Source organism: Magallana gigas, chromosome 8, assembly GCF_963853765.1.
Source record: "Magallana gigas chromosome 8, xbMagGiga1.1, whole genome shotgun sequence".
Taxonomy (NCBI): domain Eukaryota; kingdom Metazoa; phylum Mollusca; class Bivalvia; order Ostreida; family Ostreidae; genus Magallana; species Magallana gigas.
Window position 1 is genome coordinate 19,394,926 of NC_088860.1, and position 26,997 is coordinate 19,421,922.

At 33.7% G+C, this 26,997-nt stretch overlaps 5 protein-coding genes across 9 annotated transcripts; 3 read left to right on the forward strand and 2 right to left on the reverse strand.

Moving 5' to 3' along the window:
* Positions 1-451: 451 nt before the first annotated feature.
* Positions 452-8,104, forward strand: LOC105346415 (receptor for retinol uptake stra6). Its single transcript, XM_034472129.2, has 18 exons — positions 452-637; positions 1,262-1,362; positions 1,788-1,848; positions 2,209-2,294; positions 2,425-2,558; positions 2,754-2,917; positions 3,183-3,409; positions 3,925-4,004; positions 4,142-4,203; positions 4,423-4,594; positions 4,741-4,816; positions 5,020-5,098; positions 5,575-5,623; positions 5,751-5,862; positions 6,203-6,304; positions 6,625-6,788; positions 7,001-7,144; positions 7,518-8,104. The coding sequence occupies exons 2-18, from the start codon at positions 1,286-1,288 to the stop codon at positions 7,745-7,747; spliced, it is 2,019 nt and encodes a 672-aa protein (XP_034328020.2). The 5' UTR covers positions 452-637; positions 1,262-1,285; the 3' UTR covers positions 7,748-8,104.
* A 561-nt stretch (positions 8,105-8,665) lies between these two features.
* On the reverse strand, positions 8,666-11,085 carry LOC105346413 (mediator of RNA polymerase II transcription subunit 28). Its single transcript, XM_011454965.4, has 4 exons — positions 10,932-11,085; positions 10,136-10,202; positions 9,433-9,545; positions 8,666-9,191 (listed from the first exon to the last, which is right to left on the reverse strand). The coding sequence occupies exons 1-4, from the start codon at positions 10,998-11,000 to the stop codon at positions 8,766-8,768; spliced, it is 675 nt and encodes a 224-aa protein (XP_011453267.2). The 5' UTR covers positions 11,001-11,085; the 3' UTR covers positions 8,666-8,765.
* Positions 11,086-11,622: 537 nt separating this feature from the next.
* LOC105346412 (transmembrane protein 127) lies at positions 11,623-13,840 on the forward strand. 4 transcript variants are annotated; one of them, XM_011454960.4, is made up of 4 exons: positions 11,623-11,742; positions 11,973-12,364; positions 12,533-12,703; positions 13,062-13,840. In XM_011454960.4, exons 2-4 carry the CDS (start codon positions 12,001-12,003, stop codon positions 13,373-13,375), a joined length of 849 nt encoding a protein of 282 aa, XP_011453262.3. In that variant the 5' UTR covers positions 11,623-11,742; positions 11,973-12,000; the 3' UTR covers positions 13,376-13,840. The 4 variants fall into 4 exon arrangements, with proteins under 4 accessions (XP_011453262.3, XP_011453266.3, XP_011453264.3 ...); XM_011454964.4 differs by having other exon boundaries at positions 11,647-11,742; positions 11,976-12,364; XM_011454962.4 differs by having other exon boundaries at positions 11,687-11,821; positions 11,976-12,364.
* Positions 13,841-15,089: 1,249 nt separating this feature from the next.
* LOC105346410 (arylacetamide deacetylase) lies at positions 15,090-19,307 on the reverse strand. The gene is made up of 7 exons (XM_011454956.4): positions 19,176-19,307; positions 18,210-18,378; positions 17,707-17,799; positions 17,171-17,291; positions 16,592-16,655; positions 16,003-16,124; positions 15,090-15,866 (listed from the first exon to the last, which is right to left on the reverse strand). Exons 1-7 carry the CDS (start codon positions 19,265-19,267, stop codon positions 15,193-15,195), a joined length of 1,335 nt encoding a protein of 444 aa, XP_011453258.4. The 5' UTR covers positions 19,268-19,307; the 3' UTR covers positions 15,090-15,192.
* Positions 19,308-20,352: 1,045 nt separating this feature from the next.
* On the forward strand, positions 20,353-26,410 carry LOC105346411 (WD repeat-containing protein 73). Of its 2 annotated transcripts, none has more exons than XM_020074595.3 (10): positions 20,353-20,484; positions 21,337-21,404; positions 22,448-22,533; positions 22,910-22,998; positions 23,311-23,381; positions 23,764-23,809; positions 23,956-24,068; positions 24,233-24,540; positions 24,708-24,744; positions 25,385-26,410. In XM_020074595.3, the coding sequence occupies exons 1-10, from the start codon at positions 20,408-20,410 to the stop codon at positions 25,576-25,578; spliced, it is 1,089 nt and encodes a 362-aa protein (XP_019930154.3). In that variant the 5' UTR covers positions 20,353-20,407; the 3' UTR covers positions 25,579-26,410. The 2 variants fall into 2 exon arrangements, with proteins under 2 accessions (XP_019930154.3, XP_065926320.1); XM_066070248.1 differs by having other exon boundaries at positions 20,375-20,484; positions 21,318-21,404.
* The last annotated feature ends 587 nt before the right edge of the window (positions 26,411-26,997 follow it).

Here is a 26,997-nt window from a genome sequence, read left to right on the forward strand (position 1 = left end):
AGGTATAAATTAAAATCAGAGACAACCATGTATTTATGAGTTTGTTATAAAACAATGCTATGTGTCAAAATAAAAAGAAAATTGTATATAAAATGTTATGCAATTTTAAAACATTATTTTATTGTTTTAAATTATATGAAGTGCTAATAAATTAAATAAATATATTAAAATTGATTCAATATTTTATTTTTATATTTATGCAACAATTTTAATCATATTATAAAGACATTCAAAATTCAACAAAAATGTCAAACTGTTATATTATTTTTCATTCAAGGAAAGACAGGTTAAGTCTACCCGTGCCCCTTTAGAAGGCCCCATAATTGCCCAGTATAATTGAATAATGATAATTGGGCAGTAGACGTTCGAAGAATCAGCCCTCAAGACAATGCAGTCTGCGCAATGATGGAAAATAAACCGGTTACCTGTCATCTGATTAACTCCATGCCAGGCTGGTAAACACAAAAGCGTTTAAACAGAGCAATGTTCCACATAAGCTTATCGGCCGAATTTAAATCCCACAGACATGGATTGCAAAATTCAGGGATGGAACACCCTTTCATCTTCAAAATAATGTTGAACAGTCACTTATAAGTTGGGATGGGGAATACTAGTAAATGAAATATTAACGTGAAAGGTATGTAACTTTTGTTGAATGTCTTGAAACAATCGAGCCATTAATTGATTTTAATGAATGCATTTCTATGTATATATTATCAAAAAATGAAAAATAAGGAGATTTTCTAACGATTTGCTGTTTATCTTTACATAAATAAAATCTTGAAAGAGGTCATACTTATGTATACAAGCCGAAACCATTCAAAATGAACATATTTAAGCAATCGCAATGACCTTATGACCCCCTTTTACCAAGACTAACCTGAACTTAATAATAACCCCACTGATCACACATTTTAAATGTCGGCTACGCTTAACAAAATCATTAGATCTGAACAATTATCTTCAATGGCGTAGATACACAGAATATTGATGAGGAACTCATAGTTTTAGATAAATGCATTGATTAATGAGATTTAATCAGAAACCTTGGCCATGATGTAAACTTTCCTGATATTTTTTTAATGGTAGATCTGTGATGCTAATGCACAACTGAGAAAGTTTACGTTTCCATGAATATAATGAACTTGCGCGCGAAAATTCAAATCAAATAAGGTTAAGCGGGATCGATAATAGTTACCATTTTAAGACTATTTCAATCTTCTTAAGAACGTTGTGTAATTATGCCATTTCCCCCCTCAAGATTTGAAATTCTCTCCTCTGGACCATGGCGTCCATTGCAGAGCTCCTGGGAAATTACCTGGATTTTCCGGTCAATACAACTTTCACTTACACGGTGACCCTGTGAGTATACGTCACATCTTTGACATACTTTGGTCGTTATCTTCACAATATCATTCATATAATTACTAGTATTGTAAAAGTAAAACCAAATTCAAGCAAGGGAACTTTCTAAACACGTTTTGGACACAGTAAAAAAACACCCAACTAGAAACCATCATATAACATGTTTAATCACAAAAATAACTTTCTTAAAACTTGTGATATTTAAAAAAGAGAGAGATATGAACATATAATAAGAATCACTGTAAACGTAAAGGATAAACGACAGCTGACTCAGCGCTTCTTCATTTGTAATGACGCATATATACATGTACATGGCAATATAATCGGACATTATGGCAACCACTAGCACTATAATCTCGTTTTTGCTGACATAAGTTTTATATCATCAATAACATGTTATTGTAAAATGTAACACCTTTCAGAGAAGCTTGTCCTAGGATTTTCCCACATCAAGAGTTTCGACTCTTCTTGCTAATTCCAGCGGTAAGTCCTCTACTTTTTTCGTTGTTTTTCATCAACTCAGTGTCCACATAAGAACCAATGGATTTCATACAAATTTATTAAAATGGGGCAAGTTTATTAAAGATCCCCTTCAGACTGTCGCTCCAGAAAGCCCCGGCTTGATTTTTGGGAATATGGTATGAATTGTTTGCAAAAATTAACCCCTTTTAACAACCATTATAAGTGAATTTCAGAATTGTCGTAACCATGAAGATCGGAATACCGTTGACGAAGAATTAATTCAGTGGGGTTTTCTTTATTGATACTCTCTTATTACTGTTAAAGAAAAAACTTTGTTCCCTTGCAAATATGAACATGAATAAGACTTTCTTTAACTTTCAGGCCATTTCTACATTGGTTTTGGCATTTTCAACGAGACGAACGAATAAAATTTTACATGTATTAAATGGGCGCCCAGGACTCATATCGTATGTATTTTATTCTACAATTAAAACATTTTAAATATATTTTAATATAGCAGTAATTTAATTTCATTTCAAAATTCCGCAATAATTCATATTTCATCTTACTTTCTTGTCATTGTCAATTTTTTTACAGCCCAATGGATATTCTTAAAACGTCCCATCGTTTTTCCTACGCAGCTGCATTTGGAACATTAGCCCGACTTTGTTCTGACATTGTGTTTGATTCGAAATACGCTTTTAACTACATTGGACCAACATACTTAAAAGGTTTGAGCTTGCAGACATTGGATCAATAAAATTTATCCTTGCTTCGTACATGATTTAAAAAATTGTCAATGGCAACACTCTTAATTAAAAAGAATAGTTTATGTTTTGCAATGAAACAGAATTTTCATTTAAATAATATTCACAAAAAGTAACGCATATGTAATTACTGAAATATTTGTGGTCTTTCAATTTCAGTGTTTATTGCCCTAGTCTCGATGTTAATATACGGCTTGGGGTACTTTCCTTTATTTGCCGGAATTACCACAGGAAGTACCCTTGGATACCTGGTAGCAACTCTTTTCTCGTGGGTTTTTACGGCTGAGTTTTTTTCAAACACCTTTTGTAAACAACAGCTGGATGTAAGTGATAGATGCATGCAGACTTAAATAATTCATATAAATATTGCGGATGGATTGCTTTCAATTTGCAAATATAGTGTTTTATCATGCATATCCCTATTGCAGTCTTGCATGGTGATAATTTCAAGTGTTAATATCATTGCTTTTAACATGTTCTTACCTGTGTATTCCTATGGGAAATTACACTTTCCATAAAACACATCAACTGAGACAGGTGCCATCATTTTGCTAGACTTCTAACAGAAACCTTTACGTCATGTTATAGATTTCCTACTTGGTCCTAATTGTTGGGGTACTTCCGGAAATGTTATGTTTCCTTTATCTCAGCTTCAGCCTTCCTGTCAGATTCGTTATCTCCATTGCAAAACCCAAAAGGAAAACCAAACTGGCAGTTGACTTTGAGAGTAGCGAGGATCTGTATGAATCCATACGCAAGTCATATCAAGGGATCCACGTCACAAAGTTGTTTCAGAGACCTCCACCCCCTCCCTCGTAAGTCCACGCTGCTTTGTATTTTCCCACGCATACACTGTATACATGTATACAATGGAAATATTCGCCCCCGTTTTATTTTCGCTCGTTTCGCTCTCGTTGTTTAAGACTGAGCAAATTCATATGTTTCTGATTAACGTTTTTTAATGAGTATTTCCAAAATTAGAATTTTTCAAAATTTTAATTCAAGACGGCGAAACCGTTCGCAAGACTGAAGTAAAGAAGAGCAACCCCCCCCCCCCCCTTAAAAAAAGTAGCGAAAATAACCTTATTCAGTTTATTATCTCAATGTCAAGAGGTTAATTGAATTATTTACCTATTATGATCTGTTTGAATTGGTCATTTTCTATTTCAAACTGCTTGTAAAATATATGTAAGAGTGTTTAGTGCCATTTCTTAAAAGAAATAAATTTGCTAAAATGTTGTCTGTGAGCGACTTGCATGATTGTTTTCTCCTTTCATAAAGCTTAAAATTTTTAACTAGAATATTTTACTTGTTTAATCTTCGTCTTCAGACCTCCAGAGGGAATAAAGGAAAAGCTTACACATTTGCTCACATCCATTTCAGAAAAGATTTTCTACAAACGGACAAAAGGTGTGTATGTATGTGAGTGTATATATATCAAAGAACTTTCCAACATTAGATTTCAAATTGTGTTTTTATTAAATTACATGCGGCTATGTGGTGTGTATATTATTTTGCTTACTAGTATTTTTTTTCATCAAAATAAGGTTTCCGTTATTCGGCCAGGATGATAAGTGTAATGGCTGTTGGATTTATCTTGCTGTATCAGGTTAGTTTCTGCATTGAATCAGGAAAGATAATTTGGTTTCAAAATTTATTATGTGAGGCAGTCACCAGCAAAGCTAAATTCCAGTAAAACATTTCAATTGAATACATTTGCGCAAAGATAAAGAATTATATTAAAATGATTATTTCTTATTTACAAAGCCTAATTTGCGGTCTGAGTATTTCCAATGCTTTTTGTACATCGGAGTTTGTTTTATTCCAGGTCACATTTTTCCTTTTTATTGTGTTCTATCAAATATTCGATTACGCAGAGAAGGGTTTGAGCGCCAGTCTCGATATTATTGGACGGCAAATAACAACAGAAGAAGATCCTGCTGTAACAAACCTCAGAACGGGCATTTACGTGTCATATTATTTCATTATAGCTTTCAGAGGTATTCATTACTTTATTTTTATTTTTTTGTATATGTCAGTACCAAATATCCAACTCAACTCCCTTAAAAATGCATTGGTTGAATTTAAACTAAAACTAGTTATATAAAAACCATTTGTCGATTTAAAAGTATTATATTTTTTTTAGGTTGTTTTTTTACTTCGATAATGGTTGCATTCGCCATCAATGCTGTTTTTCTGCTTCACTACTTGACCTCGTACAGGTTTGTATTTTCTAATATGATATCGGAAAACATAGTTTTATTAATATATTTCTTTATTTGTTATAACATGCATCTGTATTACCATGGTGTCGTTTACTCAGTTAACTACTTTTAATTGATACCGGTATGTTATCATGGGAAAACTTGGGTTGGCTGATTTAAAAAATTGTTTATCTGTATGAAACTGAATTTTGATGTTTTAGGGAAAATTTGCTTTCGCTGTACAAGGGAGACAATAAGCATCTAACACTGAGGACCGAGAAGTCCAACGCTAGCCTGATCGTAATTATACCTTCTTAGTTCATGCATGTTGCAATTACTTTTAATCTCTATAGATACTTCAGTCATGAGAATCAAGTTCATTGCATGTCAGTGTTCTTACAAATATTTCCTTATAGCGTTGAGTATTAAAAAGAATTAGAGCGAAATTTTGAGATGTATTTATGAAGGTTTGAGGGGCATTTTCGCTAATTTTACCATGTAAATAACGTTTATTGATGTTTCCAAGGGGTGGGGGGGGGGGGGGTGCTGTCCTCCATCCCCCACATCCGCGCATGAGTATTATTGATGTGGCGAGTTATAAAGTATTTACAATATGGTATAGTTATAGCCAAAAAAAAATAAATTAAAATCTTCTCTCTTTCTTTTTGCATGTTATTTTTGTGTTGAATTCTTTTTAAATAAGTTGGGTGATGTTTTTTTTTTTATTCTAGTATGTGGATTTAGGCTAATGCAGTCTTCTATCTTTTGTTTATAAGGTTGGGAGCATGAGATATGCAGGGTACCAGGTTGGCTATATTGGATGGGGTAGGTGCATTGAGAGAGTTTCCTATGTTCGATGACAATTTTCTTTTATTACATTAAGACTCACTATTATACTTTATGTGTAGATTAAATGTAATTTTTAAAGTATAATGATGTATACTATTTTTAGGGTTTTTCATCCAGTTTCTTTTGCTGTTGATTTTTTCCGTTGCTATTGCAACGGTTGTGACTTTATGGGGTATTCTAGATAACTTCATTTTGGAACAAATAATGAGGCTATGGTGAGTGAACAGATTATTTTGAGTCATTTACCTTACCCGCTGCTATATGGTCATAGTCTTTGACAGTCAATAACGTGTTTAAAAATATTAATAGGAAACACATGTATTAACATGTTTACTCGTTTACTTGTTTCCTAGTTATAATGTTTCTTTGATATTAACACCTAATATATAATTCATTTTAACATTCATTCTTTCACATTTAGTAGCTAATCAAAATTTAAATCAAAAACTGGAAATAAACGAGACTTTTATTAAGGTTTTGATAAATATAAAATTATGTACATATCTATCATTAACAAGGTTCAGATATAAGCAATAATCTCTATTTTCATTTCAGGCCCGTTCTGTTGACTTCCTTGGTGTTAAACATGGTTCAACTTTTGCTGTCAAAGTTTCTGTTCCTACAGGAAAACGGCGAGATATTGGCCATGGATAACAGGTGATGGTTATCTATACACAACAATGTACATCTACATGTTACAGCCATTCGCCATTAGCTGGATAAGTCTTATTAAATATACATGAGAAATAATTGTTTGCAGTTTATTTATACTAAATAAGAAGGATGTTTGTGGAACGTGTCGTGTGCCATCTTCTTCGAATTATTTTAGGGTGACAGCAATGTTTAAAAACCTTCCATGTATGACTTGCTCACGGTCTTAGATTTATAGAATTAATATTATTTTATCTAGAATTGTTCTATTTATATAAAGAAAAACCACTGAGGTAAATAATTTGTATGTCTTTGTATCTTTGTAGGCGCCTCTTCTTCATCTTCACATACTTTATGTTCTTTTACAACATTTTCATTGGAATATTTTCTTGTTTGATGAGGATCATAAAATCGATCATCCTGGGAGCTTTATTCCTTCCTCGACTGGACCACAGCACCCTTCCTAGAAAATTCCAACAAATGGACCCCGGTAAGTTGCGGTAACTCTTCTTAAAAGTATTTTAAACTGTCAAAGAATTCTCAGCCGAAATTTGCGTTGCTGCGCTTATCAAACATACCGGTATTATTGCGAACAATTTTTTTTACATAATTACTATTTGAAAATGATATTATTTCTAGGATTATTTTTTTTTCATTTCATTTATTTGTTTATTTATTATTTTTTGGCTTACCGAATTGCAGGTTTCGATGCATATTGTGGATTCATGCATGTAGAGAGTACTCATACCAATCCTGTTGCTATGGTTTTCATCAGTATTTTACAAGCGGAATCGCTTACGTCATTGAAAAGGAAGAAAAGCAACAACAGTGATATTATTCATTTGGGTGAGATGTGCACAGTTTGATGATTATGAAATATAATTCACATGTTTATAAATGCAAAGACACGTACTTGAATACGTACTTGTATGCAATACATATAAAAATAAATTTTATGTTTAAATCAATGCTTTGATTAGTTTTAACTAAAAAACTAACTACAAAAAATGCAACGAAGTTCAATTGTTTACCAAATGTCGCATACATGTACCAATACCAAAAGTTTTGATTTATTGAACCGAACCCAATCTTAACCACTGTTAACCATTTGGTTTTTTCTTCTTAATTGTTTATCAAGCGTTATTTTTTTTTTCATCTTTTTTTAACATGAATGATGATAATGTTTGTAAATAAAACTATTCGGTGTCTTTGATCGTAGATGAGAAACAAGAAATGTTGGACCGTAAGAGACGGAAAGCCAAATGGAAGTGGCTACTCGCGTACACTCTCGTGAATAACCCGGAAATCTCCTTACAACGAAGGCTGGTCTTAGCAAAAGAACGCAACGAGAATGTGAAGGAAATTTTCTTCTCTCACTCAACTTTGTATTCTGAAGAACCAACGAAAGTAGACATGGACCAAATAATCATACTGGAAGAAAGATTGTAGCCAAACAGGCTCAAATGTATCATGCAGCAGTGTGAACAATCATTGCCTCTTCACTTTACCATTTCAACAAAATACACATGAAAATTATTAATAGTTTTTAGTAGTACACGATTCAACATGCAGTTGGGATGTCATATTTTCCTCTTCCAGAATCAATTCAGTATTCAAATATTCATAGCCGGTGTAATTAATACTAAAGTTTATACATGTAATAAATAGCTTTTGTGCCAAGATCAACAAAGAATCTAGAAACTGGACAGAAACTGTCTCCATTTCTTTTTCGTCGGTTAATATTTCAAACGCATGAATATAAACATGTCATATATCTTTGGAATAAACTTTTGATAATTTCTTTAATTACGCTTTTCCAGTTACTTTTTCCACTCAGCAACAATTTACCCTAACAAGTTCTGTAGAACTGACGAACAATGGCATTGATCAAGTAGTCATAACGAAAGAAATAATAAAATCTCCCAACAATTCAGCTATATGTACATGTACCATATGGTATTAAAGCAATGTAGGCTGCAATTTTCATTTCAGTATGCCATATTATAAAATTACATGTAAATGACCAAAATATTTTAAGTTTATCACCTTCATGACCATATTTTTGTTGGGAAAAAGTACCGAGTGGCTTTAATTGAAGAAACATGACTTTGTTGCCACCCTGAATGAAAATTAGTGTACTATATATTCAAAACAGAGAAATATCTTCCTTCTCTTGGATTTTAACCAATCAACCCTCAAAAGCTGGTTCAATCATAGTTATCATTTATTAAGACTTAAGAAACATGTAGAGCTATCATTAATTACTGAAAAATACAGAAAAAAATATCAGAGATCAAATTAACACAATGGATATCAATATTCAGAAGACGCATTTCACTAGAAAAAAAATCCACCAAAAATAGAGAAGAATTAGACATCAAAAGGTTTTATTTAATATAAACGTATCATATATATGTACAACATATAAAAGTAATTACAGTAATACAAATTCACAAGAAGACCAGCATTAGGGTCTTGACAATGACTGACCAATATTTGACATGCTTTGTTCCAGGTACTGTAAGGGTCCCTGGGTATTGTATGGGGGAGGCTGCTGCTGATGGGGGGTGGGACCTTGTCGTGACATCATCATGTGGGGGGACTGTTGAGGCAGGGTCTGGGAGAATTGTCCACCTGACATGGCCGAAGAAGACAGCCCCATGTGAGTCTGGCCAGGCATCCCCCCACTCCCTGTGTAGGGCCCCGGAGGTACAGCATGGGGGTTATACTGCTGCCCCCCTGAGGGCCCAGACATTTGCTGCTGGGCTTGAGAGGAATAGAAGGATCCTTTGTTTACACTATTTAACATTGCCTGCCATTTTTGTAGTCTTTCTTGGTGCTTTTTTATCATGATATCCTTTCTCTCCAACTCTGCCCGCAAGTCCTCTGTTTCCTGCAAGGTTTAATAATAAAAATAACAGATGAGGACAAGTTGTCATTTATTAATAGAAGACTCACTATAAAAGTTTCAAAGTAGGGTATGCATGTAGGTGAAAAGTACTGGTTATGATATATGGATAATTGTGTTTTAAAGAGAAAAAAATTGGTAACTAAGTGAACAGATTAATTAACTCACACAATGCAAACCAATTATTAAAGTACATGTGTATAACTTCCAAAAGAAAAATGCTTACATCTTTGATAAATTGTTCCGGCTTTTGCTTGGAAAGAATCAAACGTTTCTTCAGAAAGAAAGCCTCTGTCTGCCTTGCAAGTTCTAGGAACTTCTGCAAACTCAATTCCATCCCTGAAATTAAACAATGGAATAATAAAAGGTGACAATGGTACATGCAAATGTTAATTGTAACTACTGATAGAATATCACTCTGCTGTTTTTATTTTGGCCCTGGCATCAGACAGAGTAGTTGGTATCGGCCCAGACCCTAAGGGCATGGGTCAATAACATTCAATTTTATTTCTCGTTTGTCGGACATCTGATGGAAAAAAGTATGAGCAGGCAACAATTAAATAAAAAATTACTATTTTTCGTTGGCAAATTTTCAGGAAGTGCATAAGGAAATTTAAGCAGACAATATTCTTTCTACTTTTTTTTCATTTATTTACTAAATGATTTAAAATATCACAAATAGAGAGAGGAAACAGAACAGAATTTCCTAGAGGTGTGAAATTTAAAATAATATTATTTATGTAATTCTGTTTTATTACCAGCATGCAGGTCTGGTGAGTGAGAAATTACATTAATGTGGCTTTAGAGATATCAGATCTGAAATATTTTGGATTATGTGAGACAGCAACTGAAAGCTAGGGCTGCATCCCCCTTGAGGCTAAAATTTCTCTGTCTCAGCATGTCCTCAAGTTTTCAAGTGTTAACATTACCTGTCTTAACTTCATCATAGTCTTGCACATTAAAATATTCTTGAGAGGTTAAACTTTCTATGCAGTTCTGAAATAACAAATACAAAAAATACTTTAATTACAGTACAAGATGCATAAAACAATCTCATTTTATTAAAGATAAAACGATCTCGGTTTTGTTTTCAGCAAGTGAATCACTTATACTCTGTCCCGAGTTTTTGCTTGATATTTCGATAATAATAAATACCTTTGTGCTCAAACTACCTTCATCCACTAATATGAAAAATGTCCAGATTATCTGTTCTGAAAAACCCCCTATACCGCTTCTGGTTTCAATACACATCTCGTGTGTGTTTTCTTTCCTGTAATCTTTTATGTGTGAAAAGGGATAATTTGTCAATGAAGATATCTTGGATATTTTCCATTTCAGCGATTTTTTTTTTTATTAAAAATCATCAAAAAGTGATGGAAGCAATAACTTGGGACAGACTATAGTGCATAAAATCATAAAAATATCATCCAGTGGTCCAGAACATTTCCGGTCTGAACTGTGCGGGCATTTCTAATTAAAATATATTAGGGCATGTTCTGAACTGATATGTGGCCTTTACACAAAATATATAGGGCCTATAGTTACGTTACGCACTGTACAGCTGCTGTATGAACACTGATCATGCTGATGAATATAGCTGAGGAAGACAGAAAACTAAATCTAAACCCAATTTAATTTTAAACAGCGAAATCGGCAACTTGTTGCAAAAGAACCAATTAATGGTACCCAAAGTTAAACAACTTTACCGTGCTCAGTGTAATATACCTGAAATGACTCCTCTAATTCATCGATTAAATGCGGCGATTGTGGTTTCACATCTTTTACAGCCGCCATCTTTTGTCCCTTTTCATTGCTAGAACATTTCGGTTCGTATTGTTCATGTTGATTGTTTGTTTCTTTTCTGTTTAGAAACACAATGATATGCATATTTATTATCTAAAGGCTTTGTAGTTGTTTGGAAATTTTAAAATTAAGAATTTTGAATAAACTTATATCAATTAAATAGTCTATAGAGAATTTAAATTTCAGACCCAAATAGCATAAGGGCGAATACACTACCTCACTTTTAATGAGGAGGTAACCAGCAAATATGAATGCGTCTAATGACCCTAAATATTTCCAGAGCCATACAGGACATGCATTAAAATGCACTCATATTTCAAACTAATATTCTCTTTATCTTAAAAAATAATTCGTCTTATTCAAAAAGATATTTCTATCTTTATAAAATTATAACACATAACGTTTTGAATTCAATAAATTTATTATAGAAAATATAATTATGAAAAAAAAAAATTTCCGGTTATTATGCATACCCTGAAATTGACAGTGAACTAGCTAAGAAGGAAAATGGGTAAAACTAGAAATAAGAGTGAGAACTCACACGATTAAAACGTTATTATTTTTATTGATAATGATATCTTCTCGATAGTCCGAAAAATTTGTGTTATATGATATTCTTTTTGAATTCTAGAAACGTCACTTTTTAAAGTAAAGAATAAAAGCGCATCGGCTCTCACCAGTTCCCAATTTTATCCAATGCATGATGTAAACAGGAACAAGTAAACAACTGAAAGTAAGAATTTTTTTTTACGAAAGAACATGTTTGGTTTTTAAGGCTTTGTAATTCTATTATGTCCCCCTTCCATATTCAGGTAAGACCGTTTATCACAATAATATGGACTGTGGTTCTTTACATTGAGTATTTGACATTAAAGGTTAATTTGACTTTGAAAATGTTGACTGTACCTGTTGAATGTAACGTACATCTTGTCATATATATATCATTTTATACCAATTTGTCAGCAGGAACAAAAGATATAGATAACAAGACATGCCACGTTCCAACAGAAGTCGTAGCACTCAGTGCGGTAGAGATGCCCATCGGAACAGAACTCGAAGCCGGCACAGGTCCTCCTCACGCAGGAATAGCCGACGTAAACTGAAGGAGAAGAATTTCTGGTCCGCATTATGTAGCATGGTAGCCATCGTCATCATGTGCACTTCACTTGCTGAGCCACGATGGATCTCACTGCACGGGGGAGGGTGTCGGCTACGTGATTGTATCCCTCTCGATCACATTGGAACTTATCAGTTCTTCTATAGTGGCCAGTTCGTAGATTCTTATGATTTTACCTGTCAAGATGGAATGTCAGGGAGTCACTTAGTTTACAAGTATGGAGAGGATTCATTTAATTGTAAGTCAGCATTAAAATGCCGCGTTATTATCATTTTCTTTGAAAAAAAAAGTACTATAAACTGGGTCATTTAAAAAAAAAATTCATGTACCGGTAATGTTAGATGCCAACAACAATTAGACAATTATTTACAAAAGCTTTGGTAAATTATTACATTTTAATTTTTAGTGATGGACAACTGTGTGACCCATAAAGCTGTAAAGCTGATGAAGACAATCATTTCCTTCACATTTCTGGCCATGCTGTGCACACTGTGCGCATTTATCCTGGATCTGGTGGGACCCACACAGCGGTCCCTGAAACTCATACACAGAAATGCCATCTTTAGTATCATAGCAGGTGAGTGTAATTTTTACTCATTTTTTTTTGGGTATGTGTGTGTGTTTGGGAAGGGGGGGGGGGCTTGTATGAGTAATGTAAACTTTATCAATTGTGTAAGTTTCACTTATGATAATCATTTACATATTGCGTTTTTGATTAAACATGAAAGTTGTGGTTGAAGCATAAATTTTATAATGTGCATGTATAGCCAGTATATGTAATAACATTTTGATTCAGTGGACAGGCTAGAAAAAAAAGCAAAAATGGAGGTAGAAATGCAAGATTATTGAAATTGATCAAATGTCCGCACAAATTGTCCAGAATGATGTATTATACAATGGTATGAAATGAATGTTCCTTTGTTTATTTGTTTCAGTCATTCTTTGTGTGATCATAGACTTGTTCTGCTACTGGCTAGTGTCGGAGGTGCTCTTCCTGCAGAAAATGACCAAACTCCACACAGGAAGTAAGGTGACTGTGACCTTCGACATCAGTTTCTACCTAATCGCCGCGGCCGGCGGGATGGGAGTGTTTGCCACCGCATTAAACTGTTTACGGAGATACCCAGTGAACGAGGACGACCAATCGCACTCTCTGTTAGAGGCAGAGCACGCCATTGACTGCGTCCCCCCAGAACCCAGCGGTGGCTTGCCGGACAACCACCCCCCTCCTCCACCTTACTCTGCATAACATAGTTACACTCTGTCAAACAGCCCTGTGAAAACTAACACCCCCTCCCCAAGCAGATTTATCCTGTTTTTCTATGTGAATACATGTATACTGATAACTCATTGAAGGTTCTGTGACAGTTGGATCGATACAGGCTATGCATTTATTTCTTTTTTTTATACAAAAAAATTCCTATTTTTCTACTATATTTGCTGTGTTGAAATCTGTAGTGATTTGCTTGAAATCATAATTTGTTGTTGCTAATTCTATTGCATAGGCACCTAATGTATAGATGACATGGCCCACATACCCAACATCAGGTTTTTTTTCAGAATATTTAAATTTATCATACATTTTGGAAATAGATAATGACAATTTTTGTCTTTAATAATACGTGTATAAAGAGATTGGTTGTATTTAAAAATGCCTAAGATTCTTAATACATATTCAAAATCTCTATCTTATTACATGTACATATGATGGTAATTACAGTTAAAAAAAAGAAGAAGACATTTCATTGTGTGAATTGAATATACAGAAATGACATTTTCTAACCACCCCAAATAAATAATGTTTAGCAATAAAAAGACAAAAAATAAATAAAATAAAAATTTCATTAAAAAAAAAAATGGGAAGGCTTCACTTGTCAGGTGCCCATATTTAGAAGCAGACTTATTGCATTAATTTGTTGTTATGTTGTCTTGTTATACATGTACATTATTATATATTAAATTAAGTCCCGCTCCAAAGGAGAAGGAATGTTGTTTTATAATATAAATCTCCCATGTTATACTTTTGTTTTTGTGTCTATGGTAATATTTACCATTGCCTGCAGCCGAAATTTTTGTTTAAAATGTTTCATTGTAACATCTTTCTAATGTGTAAGAGTTTTTCCAAGGCGTTTTATTTTTAAAATTGTTTTGTATGATGAGAGTCAATTGTAAAAAAAAAAATTGTCAAAAGAACTGGTTTATCTTCAACACACTGTAATATAAAGGGCAGGCTTTGAAAAAAAAAATGAAAAAAATACCTGTTTTATCATTCCACGAAAAATAGCCAAGATGAGATTTTTCTAGCATCATTGTACTGATTTTTGAATTCCATTTATACTTTTGCATTTCATGAGATCTGAGTTTAACCTTCATTGTCTGTTTTTTCTTATCAATGAATTTGGAAGTAAAATGATTGATCGGGGGTGTATATTATTCAATCAAAAATGCGACTACATTGTATACATTTATGTATTTTACAAATAACATGTACCTAAAACAACTTGTTCGCGACAAAATGTTAGCGATATTCGCGAACGCGAAAATAACATTTATTATTCAGTTGCTTTACAATATAAAAATTAAATTAAGCTTCTCATCAAAAACTTCTTTAGCTATTAAATGAAAGTTGTTAAGCACAAGGTTATTTTACGCATCAACCTTTAAACCTGTAACACATTTGCTTCTGCGAAATGGTGATTTAAATTTCAAGTCGATCTACAAGAGCATGCTCTTTCCTTATTCATTTAGAATGTTTATTGCCAGTGATTATATTGTCTTTGTGCTTGTACCATTTATAGAGTATTTTTTTGAGATTTGTCAGATTTTTTTGAAAGAATGAGACTTGTTTTATTTACAATAAATTATGTAATTTTCTGAAGGTTTTTTTTTTTTACTTTGTCATAAGTATTTCCATTTCTGGTTGCTTGGTAACTTGGTTCTTCGTAGAAACAAAACTCACGCAAAATGGGAAATGTAGCTTTTTATTCTAAATTGTACAAATGAATAAAATTGTTTGTATTGGTGCACAAACGGACTAATGGTAATATTGGGGTCCGTAATTTAACCCTAAATATCATCCGTAGATTGTTGCTTTAGATACTCTACAACTTCTTCCAAAGCTTTCTGTGCATTTTTGTAAAGAATCGTATTTCCTGTAAAACCATGGTCCATGCTTTCCCAGTGGCGATGTTTGACCCTCACCCCTAACTCATTTAGTCTTTTTACCAACAGAAAACTATCATCCCGCAGGGGGTCCATTTCTGCCGATAAAACGTATGTATTTGGAAATCTCTTCAAAATCGTGTCGTCTGCGAGAAGAGGCGAGAAGTGAGGATCGAGAAAATATTTATTAACTTTTTTCGCTAAAAAAGAATTCCTGTGTTTTGGGTCCGATTCTGTGGCATCGCGAAGAGAATCCGCTTCTTTTTGGATCCACCTACACGTTGATTTTGCTTCCATTTCTTCTGACCAGTGAGAATTCTCTAGAAGTTCCTCAACATCAACGGATTCCATGCCGAGGGCGTAAGCAACGTAAAACTTGACCATTAGCTCCGAAGAGAGAATTGTGGGTATGTTAGATCCCCTATGTTGTCTATATGATGGTAATTTAAAATTCATCGCTTGTAAAGCAGGATATATTAGAACCAAATTCTTCACTTTGGAAAGATTGTCTATTTTCTTGGACGGAGACAGTAATTTTATCATCATGACCATGGCTAAATTTCCTCCAGCGCTGTCTCCTAAATTGACAATTTTTAAAAATACGATTTGAGAAAATCATAATGTATGAAATTGAGACATGCAGTAGATACTATTTCTACATGTTTTTGTTTTATCAATTTATCAGATTTGTTTTTATTAATTTTGTCCACGCACCCATCAATGTGATGTTTTCTGGATCCATGCCGAGTGTCTCGGTATTTTCTAACACGTGACGAGTGACGACAAAACAGTCGTCTGGTCCGGCGGGAAAAGGGTTCTCTGGTGCAAGTCGAGAGCTGTGACAAATAAAAAGATTGACCACTGCAGAAAATTATATGTGGGTAATGTAAATATTATCTGCCATGTTCAATTCTTTTAACAGAAGTTTAAAGCTGCAAGAAACTCCCAATCTGAACCAAAGTAGACACAGTCGAAGATGATTACTACGTCATTACAATTAGTTGGTGAACACCATAACCCAACCCCTTCAAGAAGACAGTTAATATTTTAGTTACTGATACAGAACATATAAAGTTAATGGCAACAGTCCTCTTGGGTCTTTCCCAACGTTTTTCCGATAACTTCTGAGAAGTTGCGATTGATATTCTTTAATTTGTAACTTACTAACAAAAATTTTTACACCTTAAGCAATACATACAGTTAAAGCGGATCGATTCTCGAGATCTAGAGGTTAAACTAAATCGTACTGCACTATTTCTGATCTGAGAACGTTACGGTTCTTGGAAAGAGCGAGTAGTCTTACCGGACGGAAACAATGACCATTTTATCCAGCCGCGCCACAACTCTCAGCGTTGCATCGTATGCCTCTACAAAACAAAATATGGTGTCAGTATGGAAAAATGCAGATAGTTAATTGAATTATACTAATATTATACTAACATCTTCGCTAGCCGAGGGTTTCTGATCCGCACCGCTTCTCACTAACCCTTGGCTTACTGTGAGAAGCGGTACGCGCAGACCAGAAACCCATGGCTAGCGAAGATGTTATAATACATTTACTAATTGCAATCAGAATTCATGAAAGTTTCATGTACGTCTCTGAAATTGACCGTTAAAATTGGTAATTAAATTCATTTCGTTTTGTAAATGTTTGATTTTCTTTATATAATTATATTTACTTGTAATGGCATGTTTTTGTCGGATGTCTAATTTCTTCAAATAAAACACATAATTTTGTACTTTTTCGCATAAGAAAACCTCGCATGATGCGTGAAAACGACCACGGGAGTTGACATAGAATCAACTTTAACTGCTGATATAAAAATTCTGATGTTGCATTAAGTAAAAACAAAACTGATGAGAAGTTGATAAAGACTCTCACCCCAAAGGTCCCAACACCAGCCCCCGCCGTGATAATAGATGACCCCTGGCAGTTTGTCGTCGCTTGCCTCTTTGGGGCGAAAGATCCGGACAGGAACTCCCATCATTTCGGTGTCTTCTGTCTTCATTGAAATTGAGTACCCAGTTTAATTTAATGTTGTGATTTGAAAATATCAATAAATGTGAATAGAGCGATATTCCGTTTGATGTGAAATAAAATAAACTACAGGGTACGGATCACGGTAGTTTATAATCAATTTTTGCATACTAAACACGAGATAATGAAATTCAATTTAGTATTTACTGACATCATTTCATAATGAATAAAAATATTCTTCGGGAAAATATATATAATTTTAGGACTATCTGCATGATTTCTACTTCAAGACATGAATACTCAGTAAATTGTCCTATGTTGAAAATAAAACAGAATAAATTCAAACATGTTCAAATACTTTAAATATAAAACTTTTTATCAAGGTATATTTCATTGTTCATAGTATCCCTTACAAGTATCACTTATATGTGGAGACCTACCACAACAGTGTCCTCTGGGTACGAGCGAGGTGGCGCCTCTACTCGTGCCATCATTATCTCGTGGCCTTTCACAAAACATAGCTTGAACTTTATCTGAAAATACATTTACATTTTTTGGTGTCTTTTGTCTGTGGTGACACTATGAATTAGATTTGTCACGTATCTTCCAATACATTCCATTGATGACGTAAATAACGTTAATGTGTGGCGCAAGGGGGGGGGGGGGGGGGAGGGGGTTGCATACAGTATACAGGAAAATATTCGCTCCAGTTTTATTTTCGCACCTTTCGCCCTTGTTGTCACAGGCGAATTAAAGACTGTGCCAGGTTAATTTAATGTTTAAAAATATTTCTCGTTTTTAAAACAAAATCGTACGTGTCAGGACGAATTCAAGACGGGGTGGGGGGACCATTCGCAAGTTTAGAGGGCCAAAAATAACCATGTGTACAGTAATGATATGAAAAATAAAATTTATTTTTAGAATTAGTTATTAATAAGCTTACCCAAGATTGCAAAATCCACCAGAATAGAAGGAGGGTTCTTCTCTTGTAAGTTTCTTCTGCCTGAGGAGGCATTGGGAAAGCGAAGAATTTGTAGGTAAGAGTGGCTGTTACAGCAGCCATTACTGCTAAACAACCCTCCAAAATGGCCATGACACAGACTATTAATAATCTGAAATTAAAGTTATATTAAAAGAACGTGAAGATTTTGACGATAAGTCGCAAGCCCAATTTAAGCGTGATGCAGAATGTCTCTAGCTGTTTTTAAATCACTTCCCACCCAGGCTTGGCGTCTTTACGTATACGTGTATCATTTTTAATAGTCAGGTAATATACATTATTTCGTCAGAAATATGTGTTTTCCAGTTTTCTTGTGTTAATTTTTATTTTTAAAGAACGATTTTGAAATCAGTTGATATGATACGCAATCATGATAAAAATGATTTTAAAAAGAGATGACAATAAATGATATATTTTTAATACATTGAGTATATATATACCCCGGTACTGTGTTTTTTAATTCTTCACCATAGAAAGTATTAAACTTTTTTGGTCTCAATGTATAGTTTATTCATTTCGAGTTAAGTTCTGTTGGAGCTACATTGTATATATATGATGCTATTTAGGTGACAACTCGTCATTTAAAAATGGAGAAACTGGTTATGATTCCATGCATGCTAAATATTAACCTTTCATTTCCAAATGAATGGACAGGACTTAACGCAGTTATAATTCAACATAATTATGTATAAAATAGGCATCTATTTTTGGTCAGTTATAAACAAGTTTTTCGTCTGGATAGGCCTATTTCAATATTAAATCACCCCTACATATTTTTCCGACCCCCCCCCCCCCCCCCCCTCTTTCGCTGATATATACACACTTGCATAAGCACACTTATATCAGTACATAAGTACAGGTTTTTGTCATAATTTTAGATACATGTAGTAATCTTTTAGTAAATTTTACCTGAAACGACCTTCCAGCCAGTAAAAATAGTAAAATGGGGCGTCAACCCCCCGATTTATCTCGGTATGGCGGGCCATTCTTGTACTCAACATGCTCAATCTTTATCGATGTTATTCACACACGTAACTGCTTGAAATTTATGCTACGAGTTGCTTCTGATTTTATGGAAAATAAATACTGGGGAAAAGTCGAAAAATCTATTCAAAGGCGTATCTCTAACATACTATACTATGGTGGAATATCTCTGCCCCTTGTGTGCAAGTTATTTTCTATCAAATATGTCGACATGCAAGATAATATGTCGACATGCAAGATAATTACGTCAACATGCAACATAATTAGAACCATTATTACAAGGCCTTGGACTTTCCGTAGGACGTAGCTATCACTTCTTGCGTCAAAACATGTTAAAAATGATGCTGGATTCAAGTGAAATACATGTATGCACCGATTGCGTAGTCTTAGCTCAGAAGCCAGACAAATCGTGTTGAGTTCAATGAGCTTTCACTGAGTGGGCAGCAATGAAATAGACAGGCATACGTGACATTGCTGTTTGACACAACTACCCAAAGTCCAAGCTCCTGTTATAATGGTTCTATGTTAACATGCAATAAAATTGCAATCAGATAAGAATTATACAAAATCTCAAATATCGCCCACCTGTGACATCCAAGATGCTAGATGCTACCTTTTAATGTCGACATGCAACTTAATTATGTCAACATGCAAGATAAATATGCTTACATGCAGCTTAATTATGTCGACATGCAACTTATTTATATTGACATGCAACTTATTTATGTCAACATGCAACTTACTTCTGTTGTCATGCGAGATGAATATGTTGACATGCAACTTATAAGTTGTATGTCAACATAAGTAAGTTGCATGTCGACATAAATATGTTGCATGTCGACATAAAGAAGTTGCCTGTTAACATAAATAAGGTAGCGTATCTAAAATCTTAGATGTCACATGTTAGCAATATTTGAGATTTTGTAAATAACTCTTATTTGTTTGCAGTTTTCTTTCATGTCAACATAGTTATGTTGCATGTTGACATAAATATCTTGCATGTCAACATATTTATCTTGCATGTCGATATAATTAACACAATAATAACTTGCACACTAGGGGCAGAGAAATCAAAATTATGTACGTGGGCTGTAATATTTAAATACTTAAAATCGGGATCGACGTTCGACATCAACAAAACTGAAAGTAGAAACGTGATGATGTGCACTGTTGCTAAAAAAGAAATGACACTTTCTTCGGATGACGATGATTGGTTTTATGATTCAATATCTAAGTATAAACATATAATAAGTATTTACTTGTGAAATGAATCCCTCTCGGCTCTCCTCACCTTACCCTGACTTGTTTAGCACTGTTTAGCAATGCTCCTAAATGAACAGATACACGATGCTTTAGATTAATTTAGACTTCGGCTATAATGAGTTTGCTCGCTATTGGCACAAGCAACCGTAGGCTTTGCAGCTTCTCAGTCAGCGTCCTGAAGACGTCAGTTTAAACATCAAGACGGGTCGATCTTAAGTTTTTTTGATCATGTTTAATAACAGCTATTAGCACACTATAATAATCAACGACTTTAGAATATGTATTCATGGAAATCAAAAAAGTTGTAAATAAATGGTTTTATATCAATCTTGTTCATTGATTAAAGATCATTTCACTTGCCTACAAAACAATTATGACTGTCAAAATCTTTTGTAAAATGTATAGTCCAGAATTATATCTATAATCATAAATTGTCAACATATTGGGATAGAACGTTTACATATACAATCAGCACTGTCACTTAAATACATTATACTACCACTAGTTAGAGAATTTACATTAGGGGCTTTGTTTGGAGGGGAAGGGGTTTTGTCTGTTTAGGTTTTTTGGGGTATTTTTTTAGTTGAAGGGTCTTGAGTTTCAGGCTTGGTCATTCTTAACCCCCCTCCCCCACCCCCAAGAAAATCGCTTTGTACATTTCTTGAATGAAAAACTGGTATTAATATATTTTTTGGAAACAGTTATAATTTCAGGGTGTTTATTTTTAATTTAATTAGTTATTGAAAGTAAAGGATATAACTTTAAAAGGACATTGACATTAATAGCTTATTTATTTTTGTTCTGATTTAATGAACCGATCTAGGTACAAGCATCTCTACATGTACGACCTGCAGTACCCAGTAACAGCATTAGACTGGATCAATACAAATTGTAAGTTGTAATGGTAACTTTTACTTGTAATATGGCCAATAAACAGTTACGTCTGTATACAAGGTTAGTGGCAACAGTGACATGTTTAAGTCTATAGTCATGGCATTATAAAAGTGTCATGGCCAAAAACTAGAGATTAGAGAGCAACCCCCCCCCCACCGTTACGTCTGTATACAAGGTTAGTGGCAACAGTGACATGTTTAAGTCTATAGTCATGGCATTATAAAAGTGTCATGGCCAAAAACTAGAGATTAGAGAGCAACCCCCCCCCCCCCCCCCCCCCCACCGTTACGTCTGTATACAAGGTTAGTGGCAACAGTGACATGTTTAAGTCTATAGTCATGGCATTATAAAAGTGTCATGGCCAAAAACTAGAGATTGGAGAGCAACCCCCACCCCCCCACACACACACACTGGGCCCCAAAGGAGGGCATTGTCATAATTGGTATTGATTATTTATTAAAAGAGGTTGCTTTAAAAATATGTCAGTAAATAATATTACATTCTACCAAATTCTAAAGACCATCAAAAAAGGGCAAGTAATGGGGTTTCAGGAAACCAATTTTATCCCATTCAAATTTAAGCTTGCATGTAATATTCCTGGCCAATTATAGGCAGGCATATCATTTTGGTTGTCAGAGAGAGAGAGGGAGAGGAGAGAGTCTTACTTCACCTGATTCACACTTCATTGTTTGGATCCATTAGGTTGTTGTATTGTACTTTGGTGACCATTAAGCTTTGGGCTTCTAGATTTGTATTACATTTATCTTGTTGCACATACTGTTCATGTGTACAGTATGTATTAAATATTGACTATTTGTACAGTGTTCCTATACATCTAGCTATACCAGAGTCTTTCACAAGACCAAGATGTATCTATCTTTCGACTGTCACAAACCTTACCAATGAATATGTTTGAACTTCTCCCAAGTGGAGAGAACTATATGGACTTCTGACCACAATTTGAGATGCTGTTATCACTGCACAAAAAAGTAAATAAATTCAGTACTATTAGTATTTAATATATATGTTTATATTTTCAGATGTATGTGTGGCAACAAGAGGGAGGTCTAGACATGAAATAACAGAACTGAGTTTACCAGACAAGCTCTGTACATCCGAGGACCTGGTATGTACTTTATATCTTAAACGAATTGTTCAAAATGTTAACATTTTGAAATTACTGTGAACTTATTTAATTTCAGTGTGCATTACAATGTGAGGAATGTATTTTGTTGCAAATGTTTTCCTTTAATTTTCTACAATGTTTGCTACCTAAAGAAACTGAACCGTTAAGGAGTTTTATTGTTTTGAGTTTGTACTCGTTTATTAAGACACAAACTTCATATGTACCTTATATATGTATATAATACTGAAGCAAACTAAATGAATTTCAGACTTCTTTTAAAATTAATTCTTGATCTATTGACAGGTGTGATATTTTAGTTGATACATGTAGATTTACATTTACGGTTTTCATTCCATTAATTTTTGCTTGATTGTAGGCCCTGTCCAAAAACAGAGACTTTCAAGTTGTGACGGGAGGGTTCAGCTCTGCACAGATAAATGCCATCAAGCACATACCTGATACAAGGTAACCCCATACATCAAATTAAATCAAAATACAACAAATTAAACACTGAAATACTCTGTATGTTATTGAAAATGATTCAGACTTAAAAAAAGGTATTTTTCAGTACTACATGTCTGAGCAGGTGAACTTTATTAAGTACTTGCCTTGATTTTATTGTTTGAAGCTTTGATTATCTGATGGCAAGCGAAATTTCTTATGAAGTTAAAGAGAGCAATCATTTTCATACCGGTGATCATTTTATGATTAATGAATCACGCAATAAACAATTTTGAATAAACAATTTTTTTTTTCCATGTTTATTTGTTTATTCAGGTTGATATGTACAAGTTCTGTCAATAATCATGGTCATCTAGAAATATGGAAGCTGGGTTCTCAAGAAACAGGTAAATATTCATCCAACAAGGCAGAGTGTTGGAAAAAGTGAATTAATTTGATTAATGATTTAATGCATTCTTTAATTCCCAAACCCATGCACAGATCAAGAGGACTGGTGCCCCCCCCCCCCCCCCCCCCCCCCCCCCGGAAAATTCGAACTTAATGTTAAATTTGCACTGTATATTTACCGAAAATAGGCATTAGATCCCCTCTGGCAAGCACAATTATCCCTCAGAGCCCCTTTAGAAAAATGTTCTGGACCCAGTTATGAAAACCTTAATATAATGGGTAAAGAATCACATGCATCTGTTCAATGTTATTTTTTTTTTACATTTCTAAATACTTGATGGATAGTGTTTTTTGATTGATATAAATTTGATTTTGTTGCAGATTTGATCAAGTTAGAAACAAGATTGAACAACAGAAAACCTAAAGGGTATGTACATGTAAAGAGAATGGCTTGACTTTGGTTTATTTCATTTGTTTAGATTTCTCTGTTTTGTACTTTATGTTGCCTGGAGATTTTTTTTTTACAAATAAGTGCTGATTGATGAAATGTACAGCAAAATGAATTTTAAACAGGGCGTGCTCATCAATCTCTGAGCTGAAAAAGAGTCATGTGATTTTCGGTTCCCATGGAGATAACCTTTGTTATTCTGATGTCATGTCTCAAACTATTTTGCAAGATACTACTGGTATGTGTTGGTTAGATTATTGATTACAAAAGTCAACTCGAAATATGATAAAAACTGTAAAATTGCTAGGAAAGATATGCATTTATTCTTATCTTTGAAATCTAAAAAATACTTTTTAAATGAATTATGTTTTTTCAGATTTTAAACGAATTATGTTTTTTCAGATTTTAATTGTGAGGGTAGACTTTCATGCATAAGAAACTTAGATGAACATATAGTGTGTGGCTGTTTTACAAGTGGACAGTTACTAATTTGGGACACAAGGGAGAAAACTCCTTCATTACAGGAAACAGAGTGTGATAAGTCTGTGCAATGGACCATGGACTGCAGTGAAACAGACATGGTTCAGTTGTCATCTGGGGGAGACATTCAGTTTCGAGATTCAAGGAAACCTAAAACATGTAACATGACTCTTTCCAATAGTATAGGTTTCATTTCCAAGGATCTCGAGTACCTAAAGATCTGCTTAAAGGTACGGTTAATTAATTAATTAAGATATAACAAACTTTTAAGACTAGCTTATATGACCTAAATACAAACCTAGTGAACTTATCAAATTATTACATTCATTGCTTAGAAAACACTTTGCCTAAGCACCTGTGTTTTTATTTCCCGAGTCGTTTTATAATTTTTTTTCAGAAACAAAATGGAAGTTTACATCAGTACTCTGTGTCAGGTAAGAAAATCCCTGTAGAACATAGTTCATACCCGTTAATTACATGCAAAAAATTCTGAAAAAATTTACTGGTTCAATACTGATAGGGAATGGTAAATTAGGCTGGGAAAGTTTTGTTATTAAATTAAGGATGTCAATACACGTATATGTCAATACATTTATTGGCTCTTTACCATTTTGATAGATATGAACTCCAATTGGATAAAAATGCTTACAGCTAAAGCCTGTCATTTCATTAAGCTTAATAAATATTGTTATGTTTTTAAAAATTTAATCTGAGTTTATTTTGTTTAGAAAGTCTTCTATATGTGTGCTTTTTATTTGAATGTAATTAAAACTTCAAATGATATTTTTGAGCACTTTGCTTATTAAATGAGATATGCTTGAAAAAAAAAGTATGATAAATTTTAATTGAACTGATTTGTTAAAATTATATATATAAAAAAAAATAAATGAAATGAACTCCAAAGTTGGCTGTATGTTGTTTATTTGCTATATAATGTATAGATGACTATAAATTTGTATAAGTGACTATAAATTTGTATAAGTGTCCTTACTTGAAACGTAGCATAATTATTTCGTAGATTAATGATATGCATGTATATTCTAATGTTTACAAATTTGGTTATTTGTTTTTCAGGGTTTGATGGAAATGTCTATCTATTTTCATCGGATTCTCCATCCCCAGTTTTTGTTCATGAGGGACATGTTAAAAATGGAAGTAATGACCTTTCGAAAGTGAAAGTTGTGATCCATTCTTGGCATCCAACGGAAAACGTAGTTCTCTCTGCTGCTACTGACGGATCTCTACACGCATGGCAACAAACTTCATGATATTAATTATAATAATCATGATATTAATTCAAACTCATTTAGAAAGAAAGTGGAAGTATACTGTACACAAATGAACAAGTGTTGAAAACGTACTATAAAAAAGTCTGTCCCAAGTTATTGCTTCCATCGCTTTTTGATGATTTTTAATAAAATTACACATACCTGTGAAAGAAATACAGTTGAAATCGTTAAAAGGGAATATATCCAAGATATCTTCATTGAACAATTATCCCTTTCCACTCAGAAAAATTCACAGGAACGAAAACAGATTCCTTACGGAGATTTATAATGGGGAAAGTTTACATCTTTTCACCATTCGGAATACACTCGGAATACATCGCGCAATTTTTTAACGTTATCATCCGGGCTTATTAATGGCTGTTTCAATGCAAAATCTCCGTAGACTTTCAATTTCGGGATGTGTATTAAAACCTAAAGCGGTAGAGGGGGCGTTTCAAAACAGATAATCTGGATATTTTTTATATTAGTAGATGAAAGTAATTTGAGCACAAAGGTATTTACTATTATTGAAATATCAAGCAAAAAGTGGTGGAAGCAAAAACTCGGGACAGAGTATAGCACTTTTTTTAATACTGGTAGTTATAACTTGATATAATTACATGTACATATCTTAGGTTTAAAGCTTTTAAGTTTGTTCAGTTAAAGAAAAAAGCCATCATCCAAGGAGAGATGATGAATCTACCGGAACTCTTTTTTACTATAAATGAAGATAATCGGATTTCTTGTTTTTAAAAGGTCAGATGAAATGATACAATGAGCACATTTATTATGCATACATGACAAGGTTCTGCACAGCTTTTCTGAAAAAGAATGATATACGAGATTGCTTTTTGGTTATTTTTTTAAGCAAGATGATCACAGGGGCTAGATTGTGTATCAAATGTACATGTAGTTGTTCAGAAAAATAAACTTCGCGATCGACTTCCATGGTTGATCTCTCTTTCTCATGACCCATTCTTCATTTAATTATACTTGGCTTCATCAGACACATAAATGAATTTATAAATTTATGTCTCTGGCTTCATGTTATTGTTTTTAACGGAATTGAAATTATTAAAACACGTGAAAGAATTTAGTAAGCATTGTCGCTGACCAAACAGTCCCCTTAATTCGGCCGTACCCCCCCCCCCCCCCCTTTCGGAAATGACAACCCAGTTACATTTAGATTTAGAGAAAAAAATGATGTCTTTAAAAAGCATGCATAACGTAACTTTTCATTTGTTGGTATTGTTTGTAGAATAAAAGTTTAATCAAATAATTTGATATAATGAACTTCTTGGTTTTTTCTGTGGATTATTTTTAATTCAAACGTGCTAGTTAGCACCATGTACATACGTATTAAATATAATACCACAATCAGCATTTTTGAATTGTGTACGACCCGGAAACGATTTCATT